The 26,325-nt window shown below is 45.6% G+C and overlaps 1 protein-coding gene across 1 annotated transcript in view; it reads left to right on the top strand.

Moving 5' to 3' along the window:
• Window positions 1-26,325, top strand: part of LOC144755524 (C4b-binding protein alpha chain-like) — a 553,044-nt gene that overhangs the window by 520,963 nt on the left and 5,756 nt on the right. The window contains exons 14-15 of the mRNA XM_078644533.1: window positions 10,632-10,826; window positions 23,549-23,743. Of these exons, the coding sequence (XP_078500659.1) occupies window positions 10,632-10,826; window positions 23,549-23,743 (390 nt within the window). The remainder of the gene's footprint in view (window positions 1-10,631; window positions 10,827-23,548; window positions 23,744-26,325) is intronic.

The following is a 26,325-nucleotide window of genomic DNA, read 5'->3' on the forward strand; positions in this document are numbered from 1 at the left end:
GTGAATTTCAATGTTTTTTTATTAGCAAATATCAAAAGCTTTAAAATGTCAAGTACGTGGTAGGTAAAAACATTTTCGTGTTTATGCACGCTGATGTGCTTTGAACGCTGCCCCCCCCTCTTTTCTTTTAGGAGTATTCTCTCTTTGCAGATAGTGAAGGGTAGGTAACGCAGGCCTTTGCCCCCGTTGTAATCCGTCGTGCCTGCTTCCCTCTCCATTTGATTGATTGTTATCCAAGCATTTACTGTTTTGGAATTGGTTCTCTTTGGTTCATTCTCTATTTACAAACAAGCACAAAGTCGCTATACTCTGTTTAGTCTTTGCAGATAGTGAAAAATCGTTAGAAAAAACAAAAGGAATCAAGCAAAATCAGTAGGCCACTAATGGGATCTCTTTTTGACCTCGCTAAAATAGAAACATTAGGAACAACCCCTCATGAGAAATATGAAACTAGTGAGAGGAACCGAGCTCGACGCCATGATGGCAGCAAGACAGCTCGGCTCCGCCGCCCACCCCGCCCAAAATAACGACAAACCCTATGCAAATATTATAAATATATACAACACACCAGCAAAGTAACAGGATAAAACGTTTTATTAAATAACTATTTACATGGCAGCCTGCTGCAACATCGATCCAAATGCATGCCGCCGTTCCCGGGATTTCTCCCCGACTACTCTGCGGCCTACGAGATGGAGAGGCCGGGGCGTTGACTAGGCGGGGCCTCCGGCCGCAACCACAGCGCCAACGATCGCTGCTGACGGAGGGGAGCCTTGCCGGTGAGACCACTGATCTGAAGAACCGCTGCCTGCGGTGCCTCCCTGAGCCGCTTGATGGAGGCCCCCGAGGGGCGGTGTGGTAGCGCGGACTCGGAGGGGGCGCTTGGCTCCTGCCCCCTCCCCAAGTCTTGTTGCCCTGGTGTGGCCTGAGATCGCCCCCGACATAGGCGGCCGGCTCCCGGGGTCAGGCGGAACTTTTTGCCTTTTGGTGACTCTTCCATTCTGGACCTTGTCCCACAATCCGTTTGACCTGAAGACACGTCCTGCGGTGCCCTCGTCCGACCATCACATATACCTGCGCCAGGAGACGGCGTGGGGTGCACTGGAAGGGAGAGGTGGCGCGAACGAGCCTCCCCCACCTCCCCAGGTGGAGGTTTCTCAGCTGCACCCCAGCGCTTCACTCGGCCAGCTGAATTGTGCCCGCTCTTGCGGCACAGTGCCTCGCTCGGCCAGCTGAGTTGCGCCTGCTCTTGCTATTACAGTGTCTCACCCGCCATCCGGCTGAATTGCACCCACTCTTGCGGTACAGCGACAGGCGGCTGCCACGGAGCTCACGAAATGGCGGTCGGCTCCACAGATTTGGGCCTGGCCTGCAAGGATGGCTCTGGGCAACCCTGTAACTCGGACGCTTGACTGCTAGGGCATGGGCCCCATTCCCTAAAGCGTCCCCTCAGCCTTGAAGATACTACAAGAGTCACCGGGGCCCCCGACTCCCGCAGACTTCTGGTGGGGAGCGACTGCCATGATTGCTCGCGGAATGGCCACGACGTAGCCACGGGGTGCTCTCATGCTGACGCCAGCTTCAGTCTGAAACATCCAGAAACACTGTAGACTACCAATTCGATCAGTTCCGGTGGAGCCCCAACGTGACCCGGTAGAGAAGAACTTGCCCTCCCCTCTTTGACTGATGGTTCTTGTTGCCTGTCCCTTCTGTTGTCATTTAACGGAACTTTTTGGATTGCTGAAAGGGGTTCTGTTCCGAACGCTGGTTGGTGGAGACATTTTGACTATATTCTGGACCTGCCCGGCCTCGCCCAAAATGGCGTCGGTATAAATGAGACTAGCAACTCCTTGATGTGTACTGGTTGCTCAGCCTTGATATCACAAGATATGTATGCAGTTTTGGAGCACATGGCGGGCGGGGACGGGTACTGATTGAACATTTGCACATCCCTATTGATATTAAGTTCTGATGTATTATTCATTACTGTACTATTGAAAGTTCAAATTAACGTTACTCATGGTACTTGCCCGCAAATGTATATCTAGATAATTTCATTGTAACTGGTCCTGTCGTACTTTCATTATAAAATTAACGTCCACCGATTCCGCAACTGTTAGACACCTTAATTCCTGCAACCTAATTGCCCGCCCGTTACGTTTTTCTACAGTGTAAATGTCCCCTCATCATATACGATTCCAGTTTGCTCCGTGGCCGGCCCACGTGGTTGTAGGCCCGTATTTGTATAGTGACATTTTTGCAAAAAAGAGTTTTCGAAGGAAGTATGGAATCAGCGTCATAACAATCGTCTAGGTTGGTAGGATTTTAGAATAATGGCTGTTATTCCCAAACAATAGAAGACGGATAATGCAGACCCTTTGCCTGAATTTTGGATTGATTGAAATTTGTATCCGTCACACCTCCCTTTTTCCAGAATTGTTAGAAAATGGTCGACCGTAGCTTAAGGTATCTGCCGAATGTAAGGTGTGGTATTTTGTCCCATAAAATAAGACTAATTGAGAAACAAATACACGAAGAGGGAACTCGAATTTAGAGACAAACAAAATGAAACATTTTTTGTCATCATAAGAAGGGGAGGATATGTTACACAGAAAAATAATGCGAAAGGGATAGCCAAGATCTGTTGTATCACACGTTCCTGCAGCTAGTCTGATACATGGTAAGTAGAAGCTTTTTCGTGTTTGCGCGCGCTGACATCCTCTGAATGCTGTATCCCCCCCTTTCTTTTCTCCTCTGTAGGTTACATCGGAGTTCCGACTGAAGAATGGAGTGGACATGGACCGCACCGTGCTCCATGTAGGGAAAGACATAGACAAGCGCTGTGAGATATTGCATGGAGTGCAGACCATCACTGTGAACGTGAAAAATTGTATGGTGTGACTGTGTGTACATGCCCTGATTGTATGGTATGAATGTGTATGTATTCCATATGCCCGGCCGATAAACGTTCTGTTTGCGCAACTGCCGCGTTAGAAAACAACATCGTGACGCGTCGCGTAACCGCGACGTATCGCGTTGTCGCGTAATGCGTCATATGACGCGCCGCGTTAGCGTACCCGGAAGTGCTCCGGTGCGCGAGGCGCGAAGCGCAGCTTCCCGGAAGCGATCCGGGGTGCGGCGCGGAGCGCGTAATGTAAGCATAACAGGTCATGTGACTTGTTAATAAAACTTTTCATTGGTTCATTTCACTTTTGGGTTCCTAATGATGTAAGGCTAGGTCATGTGACCTAAAAATAACACTTTTCATTGGTTTAGAACTATTTTTTGTCCCAAATGATGAAAACCCCTCCTTGTTTCCTCACTCTGACTTTCATCTTTGTGAGAGGAAGACCTTTTTTCATCACTTAGCAATGGCAAGTGTTGTAGCTTCAGCTGGTGCATCCCCACCACCACCTCCACCTCCTAGGAAGAGAGTACCACCTCCTCAGGTGGTGGTTGAGCAAGAAGTGCCCCCCCCCACCTTCTTGTTGCCTGATTCGGCCAGCTCAATCGATCGAGCATGAGACTCTGTTGTGATCTGAAGAACCGCTGCCTGCGGTGCCTCCCAGAACCGCTTGACAAAGGCCCCCGAGGGGCGGTGTGGTGGCGCGGACTGGGAGGGGGCGCTTGGCTCCTGCCCCCTCCCCAAGTCTCGCTCGGCCAGCTGAGTTGCGCCCACTCTTGCGGCCTACGACATGGAGAGGCCAGGGCGTTGACTAGGCGGGGCCTCCGGCCGCAACCACAGCGCCAACGATCGCTGCTGACGGAGGGGAGCCTTGCCGGTGAGAGCCACTGATCTGAAGAACCGCTGCCTGCGGTGCCTCCCTGAACCGCTTGACGGAGGCCCCCGAGGGGCGGTGTGGTGGCGCGGACTGGGAGGGGGCACTTGGCTCCTGCCCCCTCCCCAAGTCTCGCTCGGCCAGCTGAGTTGCGCCCACTCTTGCGGCCTACGACATGGAGAGGCCGAGGCGTTGACTAGGCGGGGCCTCCGGCCGCAACCATAGCGCCAACGATCGCTGCTGACGGAGGGGAGCCTTGCCGGTGAGAGCCACTGATCTGAAGAACCGCTGCCTGCGGTGCCTCCCTGAACCGCTTGACGGAGGCCCCCGAGGGGCGGTGTGGTGGCGCGGACTGGGAGGGGGCGCTTGGCTCCTGCCCCCTGCCCAAGTCTCGCTCGGCCAGCTGAGTTGCGCCCACTCTTGCGGCCTACGACATGGAGAGGCCGGGGCGTTGACTAGGCGGGGCCTCCGGCCGCAACCACAGCGCCAATGATCGCTGCTGACGGAGGGGAGCCTTGCCGGTGAGAGCCACTGATCTGAAGAACAGCTGCCTGCGGTGCCTCCCTGAACCGCTTGACGGAGGCCCCCGAGGGGCGGTGTGGTGGTGCGGACTGGGAGGGGGCGCTTGGCTTCTGCCACCTCCCCAAGTCTCGCTCGGCCAGCTGAGTTGCGCCCACTCTTGCGGCCTACGACATGGAGAGGCCGGGGCGTTGACTAGGCGGGGCCTCCGGCCGCAACCACAGCGCCAACGATCGCTGCTGACGGAGGGGAGCCTTGCCGGTGAGAGCCACTGATCTGAAGAACCGCTGCCTGCGGTGCCTCCCTGAACCGCTTGACGGAGGCCCCCGAGGGGCGGTGTGGTGGCGCGGACTGGGAGGGGGCGCTTGGCTCCTGCCCCCTCCCCAAGTCTTGTTGCCCTGGTGTGGCCTGAGATCGCCCCCGACATAGGCGGCCGGCTCCCGGGGTCCAGCGGAACTTTTTGCCTTTTGGTGACTCTTCCTGGTTGAGAGTTTGTAGAACGATGGCTTCAGATTTTCAACATACTACTCTTCAACATTCTTCATAAATGTGACAATGTGAGACTCACTAGGAGAACGGCCGTTTATCTTTCCTTTCAAAATGCTGCCAACAATATTTTCTGAATGGAAGACACCATCTTGTAGCATAAAGGGCTGCGTCAAGGGTGGTATTGCCCAGAATGTCTTGTTTTCTAGTGCTCGTAATGACGAAGCCAGAACTGCCGAAAGGGATTCTGGTCCTGCCGCTACTTATTGGAGACATTGAACTATACTCTGGACCTGCCTGGCCTCGACCAAAATGGCGCCAGTATGGGAGCGACTTGCAACTCCTTATGATGTTCTAGTTACTTAGCCTTGACGTTATGGGGGATGTATGCGGTCTTTTTGCACATTGCGGGCTGGGAAGGGTACTGACTGGGAATACGGAAACCCTATTGATGTCGATTTTTCATTATTGATTATTGTATTAATAAAGCTTCGAAGTAATGTTACCCATGATACTCGCCCATGGTATGCGTATGGACGATTTTATTGTAACTGATCCTGTTATACTTTCAATAAAAAAATCAACCTTCACTGATCCTGCAACCGTTTGTCACGTTTAGTTTTTTCAATTAAATGGCTCGCTTGTTACATACTCCTATACCCCTGGCTTTTGAAAGACACCATCTTGTAGAATAAAGGGCTGCATCAAGGGTGGTATTGCCCAGAATGTCTTGTTTTCTAGTGCTCGTAATGACGAAGCCAGAACTGCCGAAAGGGATTCTGGTCCTGCCGCTACTTATTGGAGACATTGAACTATACTCTGGACCTGCCTGGCCTCGACCAAAATGGCGCCAGTATGGGAGCGACTTGCAACTCCTTATGACGTTCTAGTTACTTAGCCTTGACGTTATGGGGGATGTATGCGGTCTTTGTGCACATGGCGGGCGGGGAAGGGTACTGACTGGGAATACGGACAACCCTATTGATGTCGATTTTTCATTATTGATTATTGTATTAATAAAGCTTCGAAGTAATGTTACCCATGATACTCGCCCATGGTGTGCGTATGGACGATTTTATTGTAACTGATCCTGTTATACCTTCAATTAAAAAATCAACCTTCACTGATCCTGCAACCGTTTGTCACGTTTAGTTTTTTCAATTAAATGGCTCGCTTGTTACATACTCCTATACCCCTGGCTTTTGAAAGACACCATCTTGTAGAATAAAGGGCTGCGTAAAGGGTGGTATTGCCCAGAATGTCTTGTTTTCTAGTGCTCGTAATGACGAAGCCGGAACTGCCGAAAGGGATTCTGGTCCTGCCGCTACTTATTGGAGACATTGAACTATACTCTGGACCTGCCTGGCCTCGACCAAAATGGCGCCAGTATGGGAGCGACTTGCAACTCCTTATGACGTTCTAGTTACTTAGCCTTGACGTTATGGGGATGTATGCGGTCTTTGTGCACATGGCGGGCGTGGAAGGGTACTGACTAGGAATACGGACAACCCTATTGATGTCGATTTTTCATTATTGATTATTGTATTAATAAAGCTTCGAAATAATGTTACCCTTGATACTCACCCATGGTTTGCGTATGGACGATTTTATTGTAACTGATCCTGTTATACTTTCAATTATAAAATCAACCTTCACTGATCCTGCAACCGTTTGTCACGTTTAGTTTTTTCAATTAAATGGCTCGCTTGTTACATACTCCTATACCCCTGGCTTTTGACCCTTTCCTACGCGCGGTCTGTACTACCGCCCTCGGGCGATCTATGTAATGAACAGACTACCATTGCCGAAACACAAAGGAATGCATCTCAGAGAGATAAGTCAAGTACGTGGTAGATAAAAACATTTTGTTGTTTATGCACGCTGATGTGCTTTGAACGCTGCCCCCCCCCCCCTCATCATTTAGATTACCACCGCCCATTGCACAAAAGCGTACCGGGCGCTCCCCACGCAAAAAAAACGTTTTTTTTTTTTTGCCCCGCGGGGCCCTTTCAAAGCCTCCACATCAAACCTAGGGGGTCAGGGAAGATCTACTATGCCCCCTTATGGTCATTTCCCCCTTTGTTTTGGCCTCCTCTTGTCTCTCGATCCTACCGAGAGGACGCTTCTTAGCTGGAGCATCTGTGCGCAATAAAAATGACAATAACATAACATAACATAACATGAATATGTGCAGGGACAGCAGCCCCCCCCCCCCGCCTCCATTTGGCAGCAGGCCCTGGACCCAGAGATCCTATATTGCGGCCAGAGCTTCCTTACATAGAATCATTCATATCTGAAATTTAAGTTGTTCTGTTCAGAAATGCACCATTTTATTGACTGGGGCTGTGGTGAAGTAGCTTTTCCATCATGAACAAAGTAACCATAGATAAGGAAGCATGACTTTATAAATACAGAGAGTGCATAAAGACATAGAGGGCTATTTTCTACTGTAGTTAGATGGCACTTTTATTGGTTACAAAGAATAGCTCCAAGATGTTGACCAAATGGAAACTCCGTTAAATACCTTCTCACTGTCAAAGTGCCAGCTGACGAAGACAGAGTGGCCAAAACTAAACACCAGGGGCGACTCCACCACTAAGGTGGAGGAGCGTCGTCCCACTGCTTTAAAGCAGTGCAAAAATTATAATGAAATGTTATTATTATTATATTTTAAGTATTGCAGTTGCAATGCAGCCAGCTGGGTTGTTAGGGTGGGTCCGGGCAAGGCTCCCCTGACATCCGTTGTGGAGGGAGGAATGGTGGCTGCACCTTAAGTGCGCATGAGGATTTAGTTAGCCATCTTGGGCCAGCCAAACTGTCATACGTACTGTGCATGTTTTCCACAGACTGTGTTATACATCCTAGCTGGAGAACATGCCCAGCCTCCAAGCTCTATCTGAGTGCCGAACCAAGGTGCTCAGACCAATCACAAGGCTGCTATATTGCAGCATGGTGATTGGTCAGGGGGTTCTTGGAGACTGTGTTCTTCCTGGTTCATCCTTGGAGAGGTGGTGGCTGGCGACTGCGACAATGACCCCGGTACGTTTTTTTTTCCTAACACCCCCACCTTCTCCGCCCCCTCCACTGTTCCTTACCAGCCACCACTGCTAAACACATATTCATCATTTGATGTATCCAGTCGACAACCATAATTGAAAGAAAATTGCACAATGAAACACAAAGTGACGATGAACGAGTTTGAATATCTGAAAATTTAGGAAAGGGCACCTTTGTGAAGGTAATTTTAGTGAAGGAAAAAGCAACAGATGTTTATTATGCAATGAAAACGTTAAATAAATAAGTTCTCGTTGCAAAGGAAGAAGTAGCACACACACTTACACAAACTGTGTTTTACAGAATTCTAAGCATCCATTCATAACAGCGTTAAGGTTTCCCTTGCAAACACATGATCGTTTATTTTTTGATATGAGTATGCTAATGGTGGTGAGTTATTTTTCATCGCTCAAAGGAATGGGTATTTTCCAAAGAAAATGCACAGATGCCACTCAACTGTATGACACTCAACGACTGGCCACTCCACACGACGACAAGCAAATCCACTGTACGCAACTCCACTCAAAAACACTCTATGCCACTCCAATCCACTGTACCCTATGGCATTCCACGTCACTCTCTGCCACTCCACGACATGCCTTGTCACTTTACACCACTCTGTTAAATGCCCCTCTATTCTAAGACACTCTGACATGCCACTCTATGACTCTCCACGTGCCTCTAAGCCCCTCCACTCTGCGCCACTCTACTCCATTGTACAACACTCTGCGACATGCCACTCCACTGTACAGCATGCCACTCCACTCCACTCCACTCCACTCTATAACACTTCAGTCTATGACACATCACTCCACTCTGCGACACTCCACTCCACTGTACAACATGCCACTTCACTCTACGCCCCTCCTCTCTAAGACACTCTACGACACACCACTCGAGGACATGGCACTCTACAACACTCCACTCTACTCCACTGTACACCACTCCATTCTATGCTACTCCATTTCATGCAACAACACTGTTCGCCACAACACTGTATGCCACTCCACTCTACAGCACTTCACTCTATGCCACTCCACTCTATGCCACTCCACTCTACAACCTCTATTCTCTATGATCCAGTGGCAGCTCCTACTCAGGAGTGTCACACCACCTGCTGTGAGTGCAGCAGGCAAACAAATAAATAAAATATCAGTTCCACCCCATTTTACTTATTTGTCACCACTTTGGCTTGCGCGGTCTACAGCGTAAGGGTGAGGGTGGGGTTGAATCCGGCAAATGCAGTATTTTAGCACTGTTCTACAGTGCCCATATCGGATTGGCCGGCTCTCGTGCGACGGCCAGCCCGACATGTGCACTGTAGACCCAGCAATCCCAGCCGTGGTCGGTAGGGGAGTACTTGCCAGGGCGGTGACGTGGGGAGGTGGAGGGGCAGGGTGGGGGTTTGTAATGTATGGATAATGGAGGGTTGCAGGTAAGTAAAAATATAAATAAATCAAACGAATGTCGTTGCGTGCACTGCAACCCCAAATGCAATGCAGTGCGCGCAATGAAATTCGTTTGATTTATTTAAATGTTTCCTTACCTGCAAACCTCCATTATCCATACATTACTAACCCCCACCCTGCCTCTCCCCCTCCCTACGTCACGCCCCGGCAGGTACTCCCCTACCGACCGCGGCTGAGCAATCCACAGGCTGTGAAAAAGCCTGAGGATTGCCGGCACACGCCCCCAGCCTAAAAATTATTGCTGGGTGAGCCTGCTCCCACCAATCCTGCAGCTGCTTTCACAGCATGAAATCAGCTCCAGGATTGGTTGGAGTTCTGTTCCACCATCAGGAAGGAAGTTCTTCCTGTTCGTGGAAAGGAGAAGTGCTGCAGCGTTTGTGCTGCTCCACGTTTATGGTGAGTGGTGTTTTCATGCTCACCATTTTTTACTTGAGCTAGCCGCCACTGGACTGACTATTGTTTCTTTATCCCAAATGCGTGGCATAGCAGTTTCATTGACTCAAATTTGTCTCCTCTCTAGCCACTGACCTTCAGTATTATGTGCATTGTCAACAGAGGCATAGATTTTAGCAGGCTGTTGCAAGGAGACCTATGGTACTTCACTGGACATTTGGCTTCCCAGAACATATGAGAATTACCAACATCATTTGCGTTCCATTCCTTAACCCTTTCACTATGTAGTACCAAAACATGTCTGCTTGCTATTTATGCGGCTGCTTTGCAAGGCAGTGCCAGAGTTTTGCTGAACACCCAACTGATTCTCTCCATCTTAATATAAACACTCACCAACCCAGCACATAGAAGGCTTGAAAATTATCCTGCACGCTGTCCTTGTGGTGAAAACAGGCAGATAGGGTTCACGTAATCTGAGGGTTGAAGACATTGTGGAGTTCTTTGTTTTTCATTTAAGTTGTATCATATTCAGAAACTGTACATTTTATTTCAACACTGTGATCATAGCTGTGAATTCTGCACCGGTAAGTCATCAAAGTTGCCATATGATTGCGGTGTCCTACCTGGTTTCTACCACACATGAAACAATGAAGAGATGCTCGAAGGGCAAGCTATCCTAAAGTTTAACTAGTCTTTTCTCAGCTCTTCATTCCAGATAATTAAATTTCCTTCAGAACCAATCTCATGTCGGGGTTGTACTAGGCAGTCTTAATGTGTCCCTACATTATAAAATATAAACTATGTAATGTACAAGCTGTTCATATTTTAAAACATTAGCAGAACAAGAAGTCCCCTCTATATGACTTGATGCCTTGATGTTCCCTTTCTTGGAATCTTACATAGTCTTACTTTACCTTCCTTCTTTCGCTAGTTCTCTGTCCTAAACCAGTGGTGGAAAATGGCCACGCCGTCCTCGTCTACAGCGCCACAGGCGTCGAGGGGAAGCAATATCGTGTCTTTGACAAGATGGAGGTTAGTTGCAATGACGGTTACGCTTTAAACGGCACTGATGAAATTGTCTGCCAGATGAATTCAACGTGGTCTTCTCTACCTACATGCCAGTTTGGTAAGTTTAACTGCCGCTGTGTAGATTTGAGGTGAGATTGTCGTTTTGAATAGATGTGAAAAGAAATAGATGTTTAAGCAATGGTACTCATTCTAGCTTGGAATTTATGCCATCATTATTCAAATTCTTTTTCTTTAAACTCTGCTAATTTATTTTTTGCATCTGTTCAGTACCAACATCAACAGAGAATGTCTACTTTTTATATAGCACTGAATAGAACACAAGAGAAACAAGCGCCGCTCAAAGGAGAATGAGTGATTCATTCAGACGCTCTTCTGCAGTGATAAACATCCTGATCAGAGGCAAAGTTGAAAAATAAATCACTGACTCAGGCCTGATTTGTGAGGCGAGTCCTTACACACGGGAGCTGCTGTGGGTGAAGCACGAACCTTCCGCTTCCAAATGTTACAGTAATGCACAAACAAATATACTGCTTAATTTGTTTTACCTTTTGAATAGAAACAAGATAATCGTGCATGGGAAGCCCGATGCCACTATTCGAAGTGACAGAGCATATGTGTTGGTTCCCAAACTGTATGCTTGTTGCGTGGTGCCCCAAGTTACTTTTCACTGAGCACTGTAGTGCTGTGACACACACATTGTGAATCACTGTAGCGTTAATTTTAATTGACAAAAAAACAGCCAGCTCGAAGGGGTGATGAGGTCAGGCAAGCAGTGTTATGGGAGGGGTGAGGGAGTCAGCACGCTTAAAGCAAAAGTGAATAATAAAAAACAAAGTCTGATGTTGCATGAAGCGAGGGTCAGCTGTGGAGTGGGGAGGGGAGCGCTGGGGAAGCAACAGATGCATGTATTCATGTAGAGTGTTAGAAAGAAATAGACCGAGAGGAAGACAGAACTGTTTTAAAACTTTAGGGGACGGACAGAAGCGACGGAGTGCGGGGCATGCAGGGGGGTGTGACACGAGGATGAAAAAACAGTAGAGACGCGAACGAGAAGTGAAAGCAACAAAATGTATGCTTGTTGCGCGGCGCCCCAAGTTACTTTTCACGGAGCACTCTAGTGCTGTGACACACACATTGTGAATCACTGTGGCGTTAATTTTAATTGACAAAAAAACTGCCAGCTCGAAGGGGTGATGGGGTCAGGCAAGCAGTGTTATAGGAGGGGTGAGGGGGTCAGCACGCTTAAAGCAAAAGTGAATAATAAACAAGAAAGTGGAAACAAACAAGTTAAAAGAAACGGGTGAAAAGGAAAGCAAAATAAGTTTAAAAAACAAGTTAAAACGAGACACGTGAAAGTGAAAGTACGGCCGGCCGGCCGTGAATAATTAGGGGAGGAGAAATGCCTGAGGCAGAGCGCACGCTGGGGGACGCTTGTGGGAGGGAGGCTGGTGGCTTTGATGCGTGCACGTGCTTTTCACGGGCACTGCCTGAAATCGCCCATTTGGTTAAGCTCTGGTTAAGCCCATATATCTCTCGCCAGCAATGCGCAAGCGCATTAGCAGGCGAGACCTAAAAAGTGCTTTGTGCAGAGATTAAAATCGTGCCCATTCTTGGACATTGATTCACCAAAATGCCAACAGTAATGGAGTTGACCTCATGTGCCCTTTGACCCTAAATGACACCACAGAAAGTAACATCATATGATTTTTAACCCAATGGCATCTCTGTAGGTGATTTTATGTGTAAACGTTTGCTCCTATGAGATAAAGTAAGTGGCATGGAAGAGGATCGAAAACTATTATCTGCAGCCAACTGAAGGTCATGCACAGAAGGTTAAGGTATACTTTCATAGAAGTTGAATGTAGTATATCATCGAAAACCCATAACTTAACTGAATAAACTATAGCTTAAGTGAAGTTATGGTTAGGATTAATATTAACAGCTTTTTATAGTTAAGAAAAAAAACTCTGAAATGTATTAAAAACACCAAAATTCACAGTTGCAGTGAAGTTATGGTTGCAGAACAGGGCCTAGGGGCCATGGAGGTTCATAGATTGTGGCTCCATCCATGGTCTGTGGCTCGTACAGCAGCCATGTTATCCATGGCTCATGTCCCAGGTGCAAAGCTTGTGACTTATTTATGACCCACATGATGGACGGAATGCTTAACGATGTCAAACATTCAACCCCAGTACAGAGATCTGGGCTGTTACAAAGTCATCCTGTGGCCTGGGCACCCCCCAACATTTTGCGGGCAGGCACAGGTGATAACTGACTCTGACGGACCCTGGACTCCACCTAACCAGGCCTAGGACCAGTGCTATGCTGGAAGAGATACTTTTATACATCTATATACACTAGGGTACACTATGGGTTGGGGTACCTCTGTGATTGGCATGACCTAAACTATAAGGCCCTAGTACATCATAGGGCAGGCAGATTAAAACTACCTTTAAGTCCCTAGTATATAATAGGGCATGGCAATTTAGAGGCTAGCAGCCTTTTCTGCACTTGCTTGTGTGCACTGCTGAAGCCTGAGGCGAGTTTAAACGTAACTCTGTGTTGTAGGACTGCTTTTAAAAATTAATTGTGCCCAAACTCGACTTTGGTGTTTGGGGCACTTAAAAATGGATAACCTACAATGTTGGGGCATATTAGGTACCCTCAGGGTCTCCCCTAGTTTTTCCAGGGTAGGGGGCGGGGTCAGGTATTTATAAGGAGGACCCTTATAAAATGAGCTTTCTATGCCCTGGGTAAGTGAAATTCCACATTTCACTGCCCACATTGGGATAAAGTGCTGTACAAAATTGACTTTGGTGCTAGGAACTGCACTATCTTTACATATTTAGAACCCTTATTGTGTCCCCTAAGTGTTCCAGAGGCGGGGGTTCTGTAGATTTAGGCAGAGTAGTTATAAACAGTGTTCCCACGAAGCCGCGCGCCTGGGCGGCCGCTCACCTCCGTGCCCTGGAGCGCGCACTGCTGTGTCTGTGGCGCGCACATCTCCGAGACCATTCATGCCGCCTCTGCATTTAGCAAGTGCTCCCTATTTCTAAATGTCTTTTGTTTTCCAGAGTGCGGCTGTGGGGTTCATTGTGTTAATTGCAGAGCCCGTCAGGAGCTGCGATTAAGCACAAAACTGCCCGCAGTCACACTCTAGAAAACAAAGGAAATGCAGCACCAAACACAGCGTGTGCTTTTATAATCACTTAAAAGCACACGCTGTGTTTGTAAGCTTCCTGCATTTCTTCTCTTAAATAGAGCTGGGCTACGGGGTGATAGTGTGCCTTTTTTAAAGTTTCCATGTTAATTGCAGCCCATGAAGGGCGCTGCCATTAACATGAAAACGTTAACAGAGGCGCACAATCACCCTGCAGCTGCGCTCTATTATGAGAAGAAATGCAGCAAGCTTACTAACTGAAAAATACCTGAGTTAAAATGCTAGTTTTCTCTGCTGTCTGCGGAATAGCTGTGTCTGGATGGGGCCCTTGGTCCAGGCAGCTGCGGATGCTGCGTTATTGTTATTCATTCAGGGGTGGCTGGTGACATTGAAAACTGGTGGGGCGTAATGACCGTCCCAAATTACAACTAGAAATAAAAACAAGCATATGTTGGTTGATTCGGCACAAACGGGATATGCAGGCAAGACAATGGCCTGTCTAACAGGGCCTGCTGTAACCCAGTCTTTGGTCATCCTAAACCCAAATAACTCACATGAGCATGTGCAGGAGAGATAAGGGCCAGAGCACCTCAACGGACTCTGTGTTCACCATTACCTTACATATGGGGGCATGCTTACTGAACATTCTTAAAAGACCCACTTAGGGTGTGTGATTTCATTTCTACTTCATTGAAAGGTGGCAATGTAGCACTATACACCATCGCACTAGCAGGAGTTTAGATTTTTACAGGGGACTTATTTGTTCACTGTTTGCAATATTTTTTTATACATTGTCTGCCTTATGCAACATGGGTTGTACTTAAATAAATTAATTTGTGGACCCTCCAAGTTTATTTTTATATGAAGCCACGCATACCCACTTTGGGAAAATATTATGAATTTGAGGAAGGGTCCAGTTACATATTTTTCAGTCAAAGAAAGAGATATCTCATAGATGTTCAACAATGACACACATGTAATATATCTGACATAGTTTGAAATGGTAAAGTCGCTTTAACAATGAGCAGTACTGCTTTTTTTTTAAACAATTTTTGCGTAAAGCTGAAATGGGTGTAAACTAAGTGACCTATCATTAACTGTAAGCAACAGGTATTCCTAATTTTTGCCTCCGCATTCACCCACCATTTTGCATCTAGAGTGACTGCTGTTCACATGTCTTACTCCACTGAAGTGTATACCTGTCTCTACTTAAAACTGGTCGACCATTTTGAGTAGGCATCACTTCGTGCCAGCTCAGAAACAAAATGCGTCCCCATTCCTGTCACCGCAATTACAGCGTGCATAGCAAATGTCACCAACTATTGAACATCATGGTAGGTATTACTTTAAAAAATAAAATGCAAGTCACCTCATACAATTAGCAATCTTCTTCAATAACTTCCTCTTCATCATGATCTAGTCATTGGTGCATTGATATCTTCTGATGAAGGACTAATGGTTGCTTTTGTAGATGGGCACTCTTTACAGACTTAGGCTACTCAGCAGTAGCCTGACTTTACCATACAAAAGACACAAAAATTATGAAAGGAATGCAGAACAAATCAAACATTCACCCTGAGTCAAAAGATCTGGGTTAAATCCATCATTCTTTTGCTTACCGTGCCACCCATCTTAGAACCAGCCATATGCAAATAAATCTTGACCTTGCCCCTCGTGGGAACAGTCTAACCTGAACTCCTAAGCAAGGTCCTCATTGGACCAGAAACAAGCGTCCTGGGCCTGGGTATTACCCCTCATCAGTCAGGCTAACTTGGATCCAGTGGCACAGTGAGCCCGCTTTCTTTCTGGGAATGTGACCCTCAAACTGATCTTTTAGTTGCAACCATAAGAGTGGTCTGGGGGATTGGTCATGAAGTCTGAACCTGGTTCCCCAGTTCCAAACTCGGCAGCTCTGACCATAGTGCCACATCCTCTCCACTGAACACCATACTGCCCCATTGATAGAAACTTGCGCTGCCTTCAGCTACAACCCAATTGTGGCCCGCTATAAACTCCTGGGTGCTGCGCAATTCAATTTACGCATTAGACGAGAGTAATATGCAGCCTAAAAAAAATGTTACAAAATCATGGAAAAAGCAAACACTCATAGGGAATGCAAGTTTAATTAAAGCATGTGAAATGTAAGCAGGAACAACATGGTTCTCTTGACGCTTTTACATTACTTATTCAGATATCAGTGAGTGCTTTTGCCAGCTCCTAACTCTGCCGGTCGCACTTAAACACTTGTATTGTATTGTATTGTAATTGCATTTATATAGCGCTTACTACCCCTGACAAGGCGTCGAAGCGCTTTTTCGGCAGGTAGCACACTACTCCGGGACCCACAGAGGATTAGTGTTGAATTAGTATAGTGAAACATGCAAGTACATTTTAAGTGGTAGATAGGTTAGTCAGTTATTTGGATTCGGAATTATAGCAGAAGGATAGAGTAGGATAAAGGTTTGTATTTATTTATCGCTCGCTTGTTGACGCATGCTATTCAGGGAGCCTATAAAGGATTAGTGGTGAATTAATATGGTGAAATATGAGGTAATTTCAGTGGTGGATATTAGTCTGTAACTTGGAGTGAGAAGGATAGCGGATGGATAAAAGGGGAAGAAAGATTAGCATTCATATAGCACTTGTTACCCCTGATGGGTGTTGAAGCGCTTTTCTGGCGAGTAGCACGCCACTCCGGAACCCATAAAGGATTTCTGTTGAAAATTAGTATAGTATAAATATGAAGTAATTTGAGTAGTAGATATGTTATTCAGTTATTAGTATAGTTGACTATGGAATATGGAATTTGAGAAGTGAACATGTTAGTCTGTTAATTTTGATTGAAAAAGGATAGTGGAGGGATAAAAGAGTGAAGGATTATTTTATTTTTTATAAGTCTTAGCAGTAGGAAGAGGCTTATGGATGAGTAAAAAGGAGTTTTGGAGGGAAGGAGTCAGAGGGCACCATTTCTGGCCCTAGTCCCGACCAGTCTCAAACAGGCCCAAACAGGCAACTACCCTTGTCCTCTCCACCCTTAACAGGCCCAAACAGGCAACTACCCTTGTCCTCTCTACCCTTAACAGGCCCAAACAGGCAACTACCCTTGTCCTCTCCACCCTTAGCCTCGACGCCCGGGCAGAGACGCCCGAAGCCTGGCCTTTCTTGTAGCCCTAGTAATCAGGTGACCCCTTCAGCCAATGGGAACCCTAGCCCTAACACTATCCAATCACAACACTAGCCCTAACATCTAGAACCAATAGGAGGCCAGGACCTTACAGCCAATCTTAGCTCTAGTCCAAGGACCCAATCAGTTCAAAAAACCCTGATCTCAACATCTAATAAATGCCTTGGCCCTACCACTAGTCCCAACACAATTCCAAGCAGCCAATGGTACAGGTAGACCTAGTCCCTACTTCCAATAGAAAGCCTAACCCTACTCTTAGTCCCACAACTGGTCCAACAACCAATCACACCAGAAGCCCTAAATAGCTACTTCCAATTAAAGGTTTAACTCTAGCACTAGTCCCACCCTACTCCCAACAACCAATAACATAGGAAACCCTAGTCCCTACTTCCAAGAGAAATCCTAACCCTTGCCCTAGTCCCAACCCTGCAATGATTGGATTACAGACCGAGAAACCAATCAGAAGCCTCAAATACCCAACCAATGATTGAGGACATTAACCCTAACCCAATAGAAACACCAGATACAACCACCAATCAGAGTACACATGTGCCAACCACTAGCACACCATATAAGATCCCAGCAACCTCAGACAAGGTTTGCTGGCCAGGGAGTTGGAAGCTGCTTGCTCCTGTTCAGAATCTCCTAGGAGACAGACAGGCTCAATCCACAACTTTGGACTTCAACAGGTAAAGGCTTCACTAACTCGACATCTAACAATACTGTTTGAATAAAGCTTTACTCCCCCTGCTGGCCAAAAAACGAAGTGCACAGGCACCAGTAAATACAGTTTAAGCAGCTCACAGAAGCACCCTCAGATGTAGAAAATCCCTGTTGCTGGGGGGTGGGGGAGGGGGTGTGGGGGGCAGGGGAGCTGGCCTCACTGGCTTGTGAGCACAAAATGGTGGCTGGGGGTGCACTGTTTGAGCACACAGGCCTAAGCACAGAGCAAAGGAGAAATTTGGAGGGAAAACAGATTTGTCACCAAGGAATGAGAGGGGCAAACTACAGAGGTTGGACTGCAAATCCCACAATTCAACACACTAAATGAAAGCAATCATGGGCAGGGAAACCACACATTTAAAACACAACACGGGTGATAAAATATGCAATTACAGGCAGGCTAAAAATACAATTTTTAACTGTAACAGCCACAGGCATAGACAGTAAACATAGAAAATGAAAATCGTTTTTTAAACAACTTTTTGTCTTGGGAAGAGACAGCACTAGTCTGTCTCCTTACCACTTCCTGGACTCTGCTCACTGCAATCTGGGGCACATGTGGGCTGCAACTCACAAGATGGAGGAGAGTGATTTGGGGTCCACCCAGCAAGGTCTCCAGGGTCCTGGGCAGGTGTGAGAGGAGGGCTCAGACCTGCCTGGTAGCTGAATAGCCAATGGGCTGCTGGCCTGGGGGTGGGGTCTGGGCAGCTGCTTGCTCCTGTTCAGAATCTCCTAGGAGACAGACAGGCTCAATCCACAACTTTGGACTTCAACAGGTAAAGGCTTCACTAACTCAAAATCTAACAATACTGTTTGAATAAAGCTTTACTCCCCCTGCTGGCCACAAAACGAAGTGCACAGGCACCAGTAAATACAGTTTAAGCAGTTCACAGAAGCACCCTCTGATGTAGAAAATCCCTGTTGCGGGGGGGGGGGGAGGCAGGGGGGCTGGCCTCACTGGCTTGTGAGCACAAAATGGTGGCTGGGGGTGCACTGTTTGAGCACACAGGCCTAAGCACAGAGCAAAGGAGAAATTTGGAGGGAAAACAGATTTGTCACCAAGGAATGAGAGGGGCAAACTACAGAGGTTGGACTGCAAATCCCACAATTCAACACACTAAATGAAAGCAATCATGGGCAGGGAAACCACACATTTAAAACACAACACGGGTGATAAAATATGCAATTACAGGCAGGCTAAAAATAAAATTTTTAACTGTAACAGCCACAGGCATAGACAGTAAACACAGAAAATGAAAATCGTTTTTTAAACAACTTGTGTGCCGCTCTGTCGACAATCAAGTCCCAGGAACAAGTGACAAGACCAATACTGTGCCTCCGGTTCAGGAAAGTACACATGTTCAGAGGGCACGGCAGGGGATGAGAAGTTGACTGTTTTGTCAACAATCTCTGTCCAGGCTGATGCAGGGGCTTAGGAAGGAATGGGCCGAGCAGGCTGTAAAACTATAACATCCTGCGCAAGAGGCTCAGGTAATGTGACTTCTCAGCTGAGGGGTGTTACAAAGGAAAAACAAAGCTACCACCCGCCACTGTGTCCAATCTTTGAAGCATGTGTGTGCTTCTGGTCACCAAAAGGCTGGTGTGGTTGTGGAAAAACAGCAGGCAAGAACCGCTCTATGAATCACCTTCGTGATGGCTGGTATCCCCAGAGTAGACTCACAGGAAGGCTGGTTGGGGCACGTAATTGATCTGTTAAATTCTGGCCTGCCTGCTCAGCGCTGTTCATGAATATTATCTCTCTGACGCATAGCATTTCAAATTTGATGGCACAGTTGCATGCTCTCATATGTTAGACAATTTTAGCATGCTGGGCTGCCTCATGTGCAGTGTGCCTCAATTGCAGTATTGTCAGAGGGGCGCTAGAAAACGTGACTAATGCATTTTAATGCAGCGATGCGGACACTAGCATTAAAATGTGTTAGTCAAAAGCCTGATGCGGCCCTACACTAACCCAGCCCTGAAGCTGCGAAAAGTAAAATTATATTAATGTTATTATAATTTTATTTGAAAACTTGAACAAATGCACACAATCACCCCGCAACCCAGCTCAATTAAGAAAAGAAATGCAGCAACATAGCTGCTAAGGTTTCAAATTGCTGTGTGGGACAGTTTCAAATATGTCTTAACAACGTTCACGTGGATCTGTATGAGGAAATGCACTTTTTTAAGCAAAAGTTTGGAGTGATATTTAGCGCTGCACCCAAACGCGCGCCTGGTTACTGGCTCACACAGCCTTGGTTGCAGCGCACATAGACCTTACACTGCCGCACACACAGGAAAAAAATTAGAGGGAACATTGGTTATAAAATATGTTTTTATAATCCCTGGTGCCAGAAATATAGCCCAAGTAATTTTTACCATTGCAAATCCCATGCCACATAGGTTAACATGACAAGATGTTATTAACTATTAGATCCTGCTAGGAGAATGATAAAAATAGCATTCAAAGATTTCCCAGAATAGAACTAGTTCGAAACGCGTTGACCCTGAGCCTTGGAAAAATAAATAATAAGGGTGCAACTAGGGCTGCTAAAATCCACACTGTGTGTTCCCTAGTCGTGCAACCCCTCAATCAGTTTTCTGAACCTTGGCTTAGTGAGACAGGCAGGCAGTTCCCTGTAACCTGAGGTCCGCTTGTCTCTGCACTTAATAGAAAGGACTGGTTCCTAATGAGACTGTATCGTTAGGTATACCATTGTGTACTGTTTTGTGTTGCCTGCATTAATTGACACATATGTTTCTCGAGCACTTGTACAGTTTATTATCGCACATTATTGCACATCTGATGTTTTTATGTATTTTTTTCACTGTTTGTTGACTGTCTATCTGATTACATATTTTAAAGTGCTGAATGTTTTTCTAAACATTTAAAAAATAAAATAAAATAGACAACCCTCCAGTACATTTTGACTGAGTGGGAACCAAAAATGAAAAAATAAAACCTGTCTGGCAGTTTTGTTTGTTCAGCAATTTCAAGGGTGCCAGGGTGTCCAAAGGACACCCTATTGCACCCCTGAAATGGCAATGTTCACTGGTGTTGCGCACACACATGTCCCAAGGACATGTGTGTGCGTAATATGCAACGTAGAAAAATGCACTAAAGTGCATATTTCTAAGTTTTTGCTACTTACCACGTAGTTTGACTTCGCGGTAAATAGCAGCCCCAGATTGCGAATTCGCAATCGTAGAATGGTTCATGCATTGCATTTAAGGAATCGCAAATTGCGATTCCTTAAATGCAATCACAATTTGAGAACTCGCAATTATTTGTGAATTCTTAAATTGCGAGTGCCTGAACCCTTGATGCATCTCAAAAGCCATTTTTGCGGGCGCAAATGGCCGAATTTTGCGATTCGCACCGTTTGCGCTCGCAAAAATGCTTGATGCATCTACCTGTAAGTTCCTATTCCTAAAATTGAATTGCGAATGGATACTGATGAAGTATCAGGAAGGGCATGGTGTAGGCATTCTTTCCAAATACAGAATTGGTATCGAATGTATGAATGTTTTGTGAGCAAAATCAGTCACAAAACATTGATATTTTATTTACACCTCAAAGGAGGTGCAATGTATTCTCAATAAGGGAGTGACCCCATTGGTGTCCCTTGTCCTTTTTGAATGTTAAAAAAGAATTGATGAAAAGTAGACAGTGGTCTATGGCACCACTGCTTTCTCTTAAACAGTAAAGTAAACTTTTCTTTTTTAAACCCAGTCCTGTTTCCTTTAAGGAAAAAGGGGTTCCATTTAAAAAAAAGTTCACTTTATTGAAAGGCAATCACAGAGACAGTGGTCTGCTGGCCCTTTCTCTGAGATGGCCTCTACTTGTAGAGAGTCGAACATTGTGACGTACCTCATTAATATTCATGGCAGTAATCAGATAGTGACTCCTGTGATTCAGATTTTTAAGAAACTTCCTGTTAGTACATAAGGCGGTTCTCTTGAATACGTTTACTGGTCACAAAATGCTGGTCGAAATAAGCGACTAGTATTTTGTGACCAGATATTCGTACATTTGGCCATGGCTTTTTAATATCAAATTGTTTTTAAACATTACACTGGCGAAACAGCAAAAACATGTATGTGTATCTTCTCCATTGAGAGTCACATCCCAAATAAACTCCCCTTCTCGATTGTCCGTTTGAAGAAATGATTTGGGCCAAGCTGGCATGCACCTGGCTCTCTTACAAGAAACGGGTAACATGCAACCATTCAAGACTTTTTCTTCTGCAGAAGTTAGTTGATCTGTGTGATTCTGCTCAGTTTCAGAACCCATGAGACTTATTGCCATTAATCGCAAGTCATGTATTCCTTCTGTGCTTGGTTACAATGATATTCTAAAATACATAGGATCTGCTCAAAAATAGACTTCTTTCTTGCTGTCTGAAAACTAACTAGATGCCAGCATCAGGCGGAATGTATGTTTAAGATCATACTGTTATTGACTCAATCTTGACTCTGATGAGTCAACATGGAAACCAAAATTTTCTTTTTAAACAAAATCAGAGCTGCATTTCTCTTGTATTCCCTCCTCTCAATTGCCTGTAACAGTATCCATATCAGGGTCCTTCTCATGCTCTCTTCCTCTCTTCCTATAACATTATACTGGGAGTCCATCCATGTTCATCCTTGTATTTAATTTCTGCACTATCTGTTTTTTCTGCACTCGTTCCAGTACCTTTCTTTTTTTCTCTACTGCTCTTTCCCTCGGTATAATGTTTTCTCTTTTTCCTTTACATCCTTCAACTGTTATGCCTTTTGATCTCTTTTTTCTCCACCTACCTTCATCTCCCAATCAATCCCTCCTTTGTCCGGCTCTCGGACTCCCTGTGGCAAAGGTTACCACTCAGGGTAGCGTTCAGGTCAAGAAATTAGGTGAGTGGGTATCACAAAGCTCTGGTTTAACCAGTGGCATTTCTAAGCCATACATTTCTACAAGTGTGGAGTAGCTTAGCAAGGATGCCATAAGCCCTGGTTCAAAGAAGAAAAATAGCCCCTGACTGCTGTTGGGGTAGTAAACCCAGTGGCGTAGCAAGGGGTGGCAGGGAATGTGGTCCCCCCCAGGCTGCACGAGTTTTGGGGTGGGGGGGCCTCCCACCACTTTTACCTGCATTCTCAGGGCGAGCACTCACCCCCACCTGCTCTTCAATTGGCCGGCGCGACAAACGAAACGCCATCCTCGCCTGCCCTCACCCCCCTCACCCGGTCTTCACTTCGACCGCTGCGAGGCTGCAAACTCATGGAGTGCCACAGGCAGCCAAAGGGCTAGCTACAGCACTGAGTAAACAATAGATTTTTTCAGGGTTCAGGGGCACCTCAGGGCTCTGGGACACTGTGCCACTGCACCTGCTGCACCAATGGTAGCTTCCCCTGGTACGCGAGGCTCTTTTAGAGGGTAACTTTAAAATACTGACATGCCATTTATTCATACCTATCAGGTATGGAACTTTATGTTTGGAAGACTGGCAATTCATTATTAAATTCTCATCTTGACAGGCCCATGCATTTTAAAGGAGAATTAGTATTTCATTAGCTGTAGATAACCTTTATAGGCTGAGGGCTTATGCCCCCAATTACGTGGTCTCTGAATGCAAAGGACATATAGACCTAAGACCATGCTAGCACAATACCTATACCTTTGTAATGTAATAAAGCCCATTCTATTCTTTTTATTAATATTTGTTAAGTCATAGAAGTAAAATACATTTGATTTTTCTCCATTCAATTTTACTAGTTTCTTGCGATGTACCTCACGTCGAAAATGGGGATATTGTTTGCAAAAACATCATAATGCCGGCTCTGGAGTTTGGGTACCGACTTTCAGACAACATTACATTTCAGTGCAATGATGGTTACACCATGAATGGTACAAACCAGATCCACTGCAAAAAAGATTCACAGTGGTCGACTTTGCCAACCTGCAAACGTGGTGAGTATGTCTCCAGCAACAAAAGCATATGTTGATATATGTTTTTCCTAAACAATAAACAATTATTTTGATAAAACACATGGACTACTCTTACGCTATTGAAACTACAATTGAATTGTCTATAAGATCACTGTTACAGCAAACAAAATAGAGTGGGCTGAATTGCCTTGCTTGCAGCTCATCAATATGTAAAATATTAAAAAACGTAAAAATCTTGTTCACCTTTAACTTTCTTAAACCCCATGCCTGAAGGTGTGCTGTAAACTGGTATTACTTTCTTTTTATCTTTTAATTTGTTCTACCTATACTTCCAACATATGCATGCAGCTAAAACTTGCTTCTTCTATAGCACAGCTTGTTTAGTACTGGAGAATGCTGGAGCCTAGAAAAAAACACGCACTATAGAAAATTTCCAGTTTGAGATATGTAAATAACTGTAGTAAGATTAATCCGCAAATAACATCATCCAAGAAATGACATAGAAATCATCACCAGTACAGTTTAGCATCTCCGGGGAAAGGCATTGTTGTCGCAAAAGTGTCCCATTCAGAAAGGGCAGTAGGTAGACCCAACCCCGTCATGTGTGTCCCCCTTCCTCCATCCAATTGTGCAGCCACGGAGCACCCACTGGTCGGTCCCTATGCTCTTCAACTCCAGCCACGGGCGGGCACCATATTTTATCAAACTTCTTTGTGCGTTCCCGTGACTGATAACCTCTCCCTCCACTAGCATGCACCCGTTCATATTCAGCGCTCACCGAGTCGAGCTAGGAGGCCTCTCTTTACCCCTAACCTGAACAATATCTCTCCTAGCCACCATCAATGCAATGTTACATAACAGAAGGAAGTACCGCTGCAGCGTCTGTTCACCCCAGAAACCCGGACGTGTCGTCCGTGTTGACAGATCAACCGGACCCCCACTACCTGTTTCAGAAGCACCCGTTTTGTCCGCCAATTCGCCCCCAGTCTCGGGCACTCCCACAGGGTGTACACTATTAGCCCGCAGCCCCAGGCACCTGTCATTAGGAAGTCCGCCCATCGCATCAAGCCTCGTTTTAGCGTAATATGCTCTGTGTAATGTCTTAAGCTGTATGAGGCGAAAGCCAACCCTGATCGCCGCCTCCAAAAATTTGTTTTTTTTTTATAGTTCCTTTTTCTGTATTTGCTAAGCTGGTTCAAAGTGTGTTTTTTTATTACATGTATTGTTTATATTAACTTTAAACACTGTATATTAATTTTACAGGCACTCTTTTTTAAAATGTAAGTTACAAATTGTTTATGTGGCTTTTTAACATTGTAGCTGCTTGCAATTTAAGAGCCTGGATAGGTGGTGATTTCTTCTTGTCTCCTTCACAAATATTAATAATGAAATGCGTGTCAGAACGGATGGACTTGTTGTTTGGAAAACAACCCTAGTGATAAAATAGTTTCATTGGTTAAAATGTTTTACATTTAAAGATTTTATTGAAAGGACAAGGTGACCAAGTGTAGGTGACTGAATATTTTGTTATTCCTCCTTTTGATGGTGTATGCTTGCAATAAAATGTTCATAAATACACAAACTTGCCAAGTCCAGACTTATTGGCTTTGGCAATGCTGGTTTGCAGGATTAGAGTTCCACATAAATTAGGCAAAAGAGAAATAAGAACTCTTGGCAGTTCCCAATATTTCTTTTAGAGTCATCTACAGGATAGTAAATACTCTAAATCTGCTCACCACAATTGTCTGTTTTTCTAGCCTATGGTTTAGGCATAGAATAAGCCCAACTTTAACATCAAATGACAAAGGCAGAATATATATGGCAGCAGCAGTCGGTGCAGGTCAGCGCGGCGGGGATATCGACAGAAGATGGAATACAATGTATTCATTTATCTAATTTCCCCTATTCCGTCGTCTGACATCTCCCCTCTACCCCGCCCCACTCCTCCTTCCCCCCAAACCGCGCTGACCTGCATCGGCCGCCGCTGATGTGTGGACCTCTGCCGCATTATTTGAGCAAAAATTTATTAAATTATTGTGTATTTTATTTTGAGAGAATTAGCCTTTATGAATCGGTGCAAATAAATCAAACAAAACACTTGCCATTCACCACAGGGTTATAGAAAAAGATTTTACAACTCAGCTACTCAAGGGGTGACTCGCCACATGCGTCATATTGATGTCACCCACTAGTTCTACCCCTTACTCTGTTAAAATATTTACATGTTTTCTATACCCAGGGTTTGGACTGGGACAAAAAATAGGCCAGTGCAGCAAAATAAAAGTGGCCATCATTTGCCAACCATCCAGCTAAAAAGTGCCCGCGGTTTGTCAGAGCAGCTCCTCGGACCTTGTATATACCCACACATGCAACGCTCTTCTCTAGCAATGCGCCCTGATACCCCTACTAATAATCATAACATTAAAGTAATACAAATCCTGCATCTCTGTACATTTTGTGCATCTAGGCCTACTCAATGCAATTTTATTGCTCATCATTTATGTTTTAATTTAGACACATTAATTTTGAATGCACTTATTAAATATGATAAAAGGTTCTATGGCAGTGCCACGTCAGAGGACTGCTACCACGGGTCACCCACA

The sequence above is a fragment of the Lissotriton helveticus genome, chromosome 5_1, assembly GCF_964261635.1.
Source record: "Lissotriton helveticus chromosome 5_1, aLisHel1.1, whole genome shotgun sequence".
NCBI lineage: Eukaryota > Metazoa > Chordata > Amphibia > Caudata > Salamandridae > Lissotriton > Lissotriton helveticus.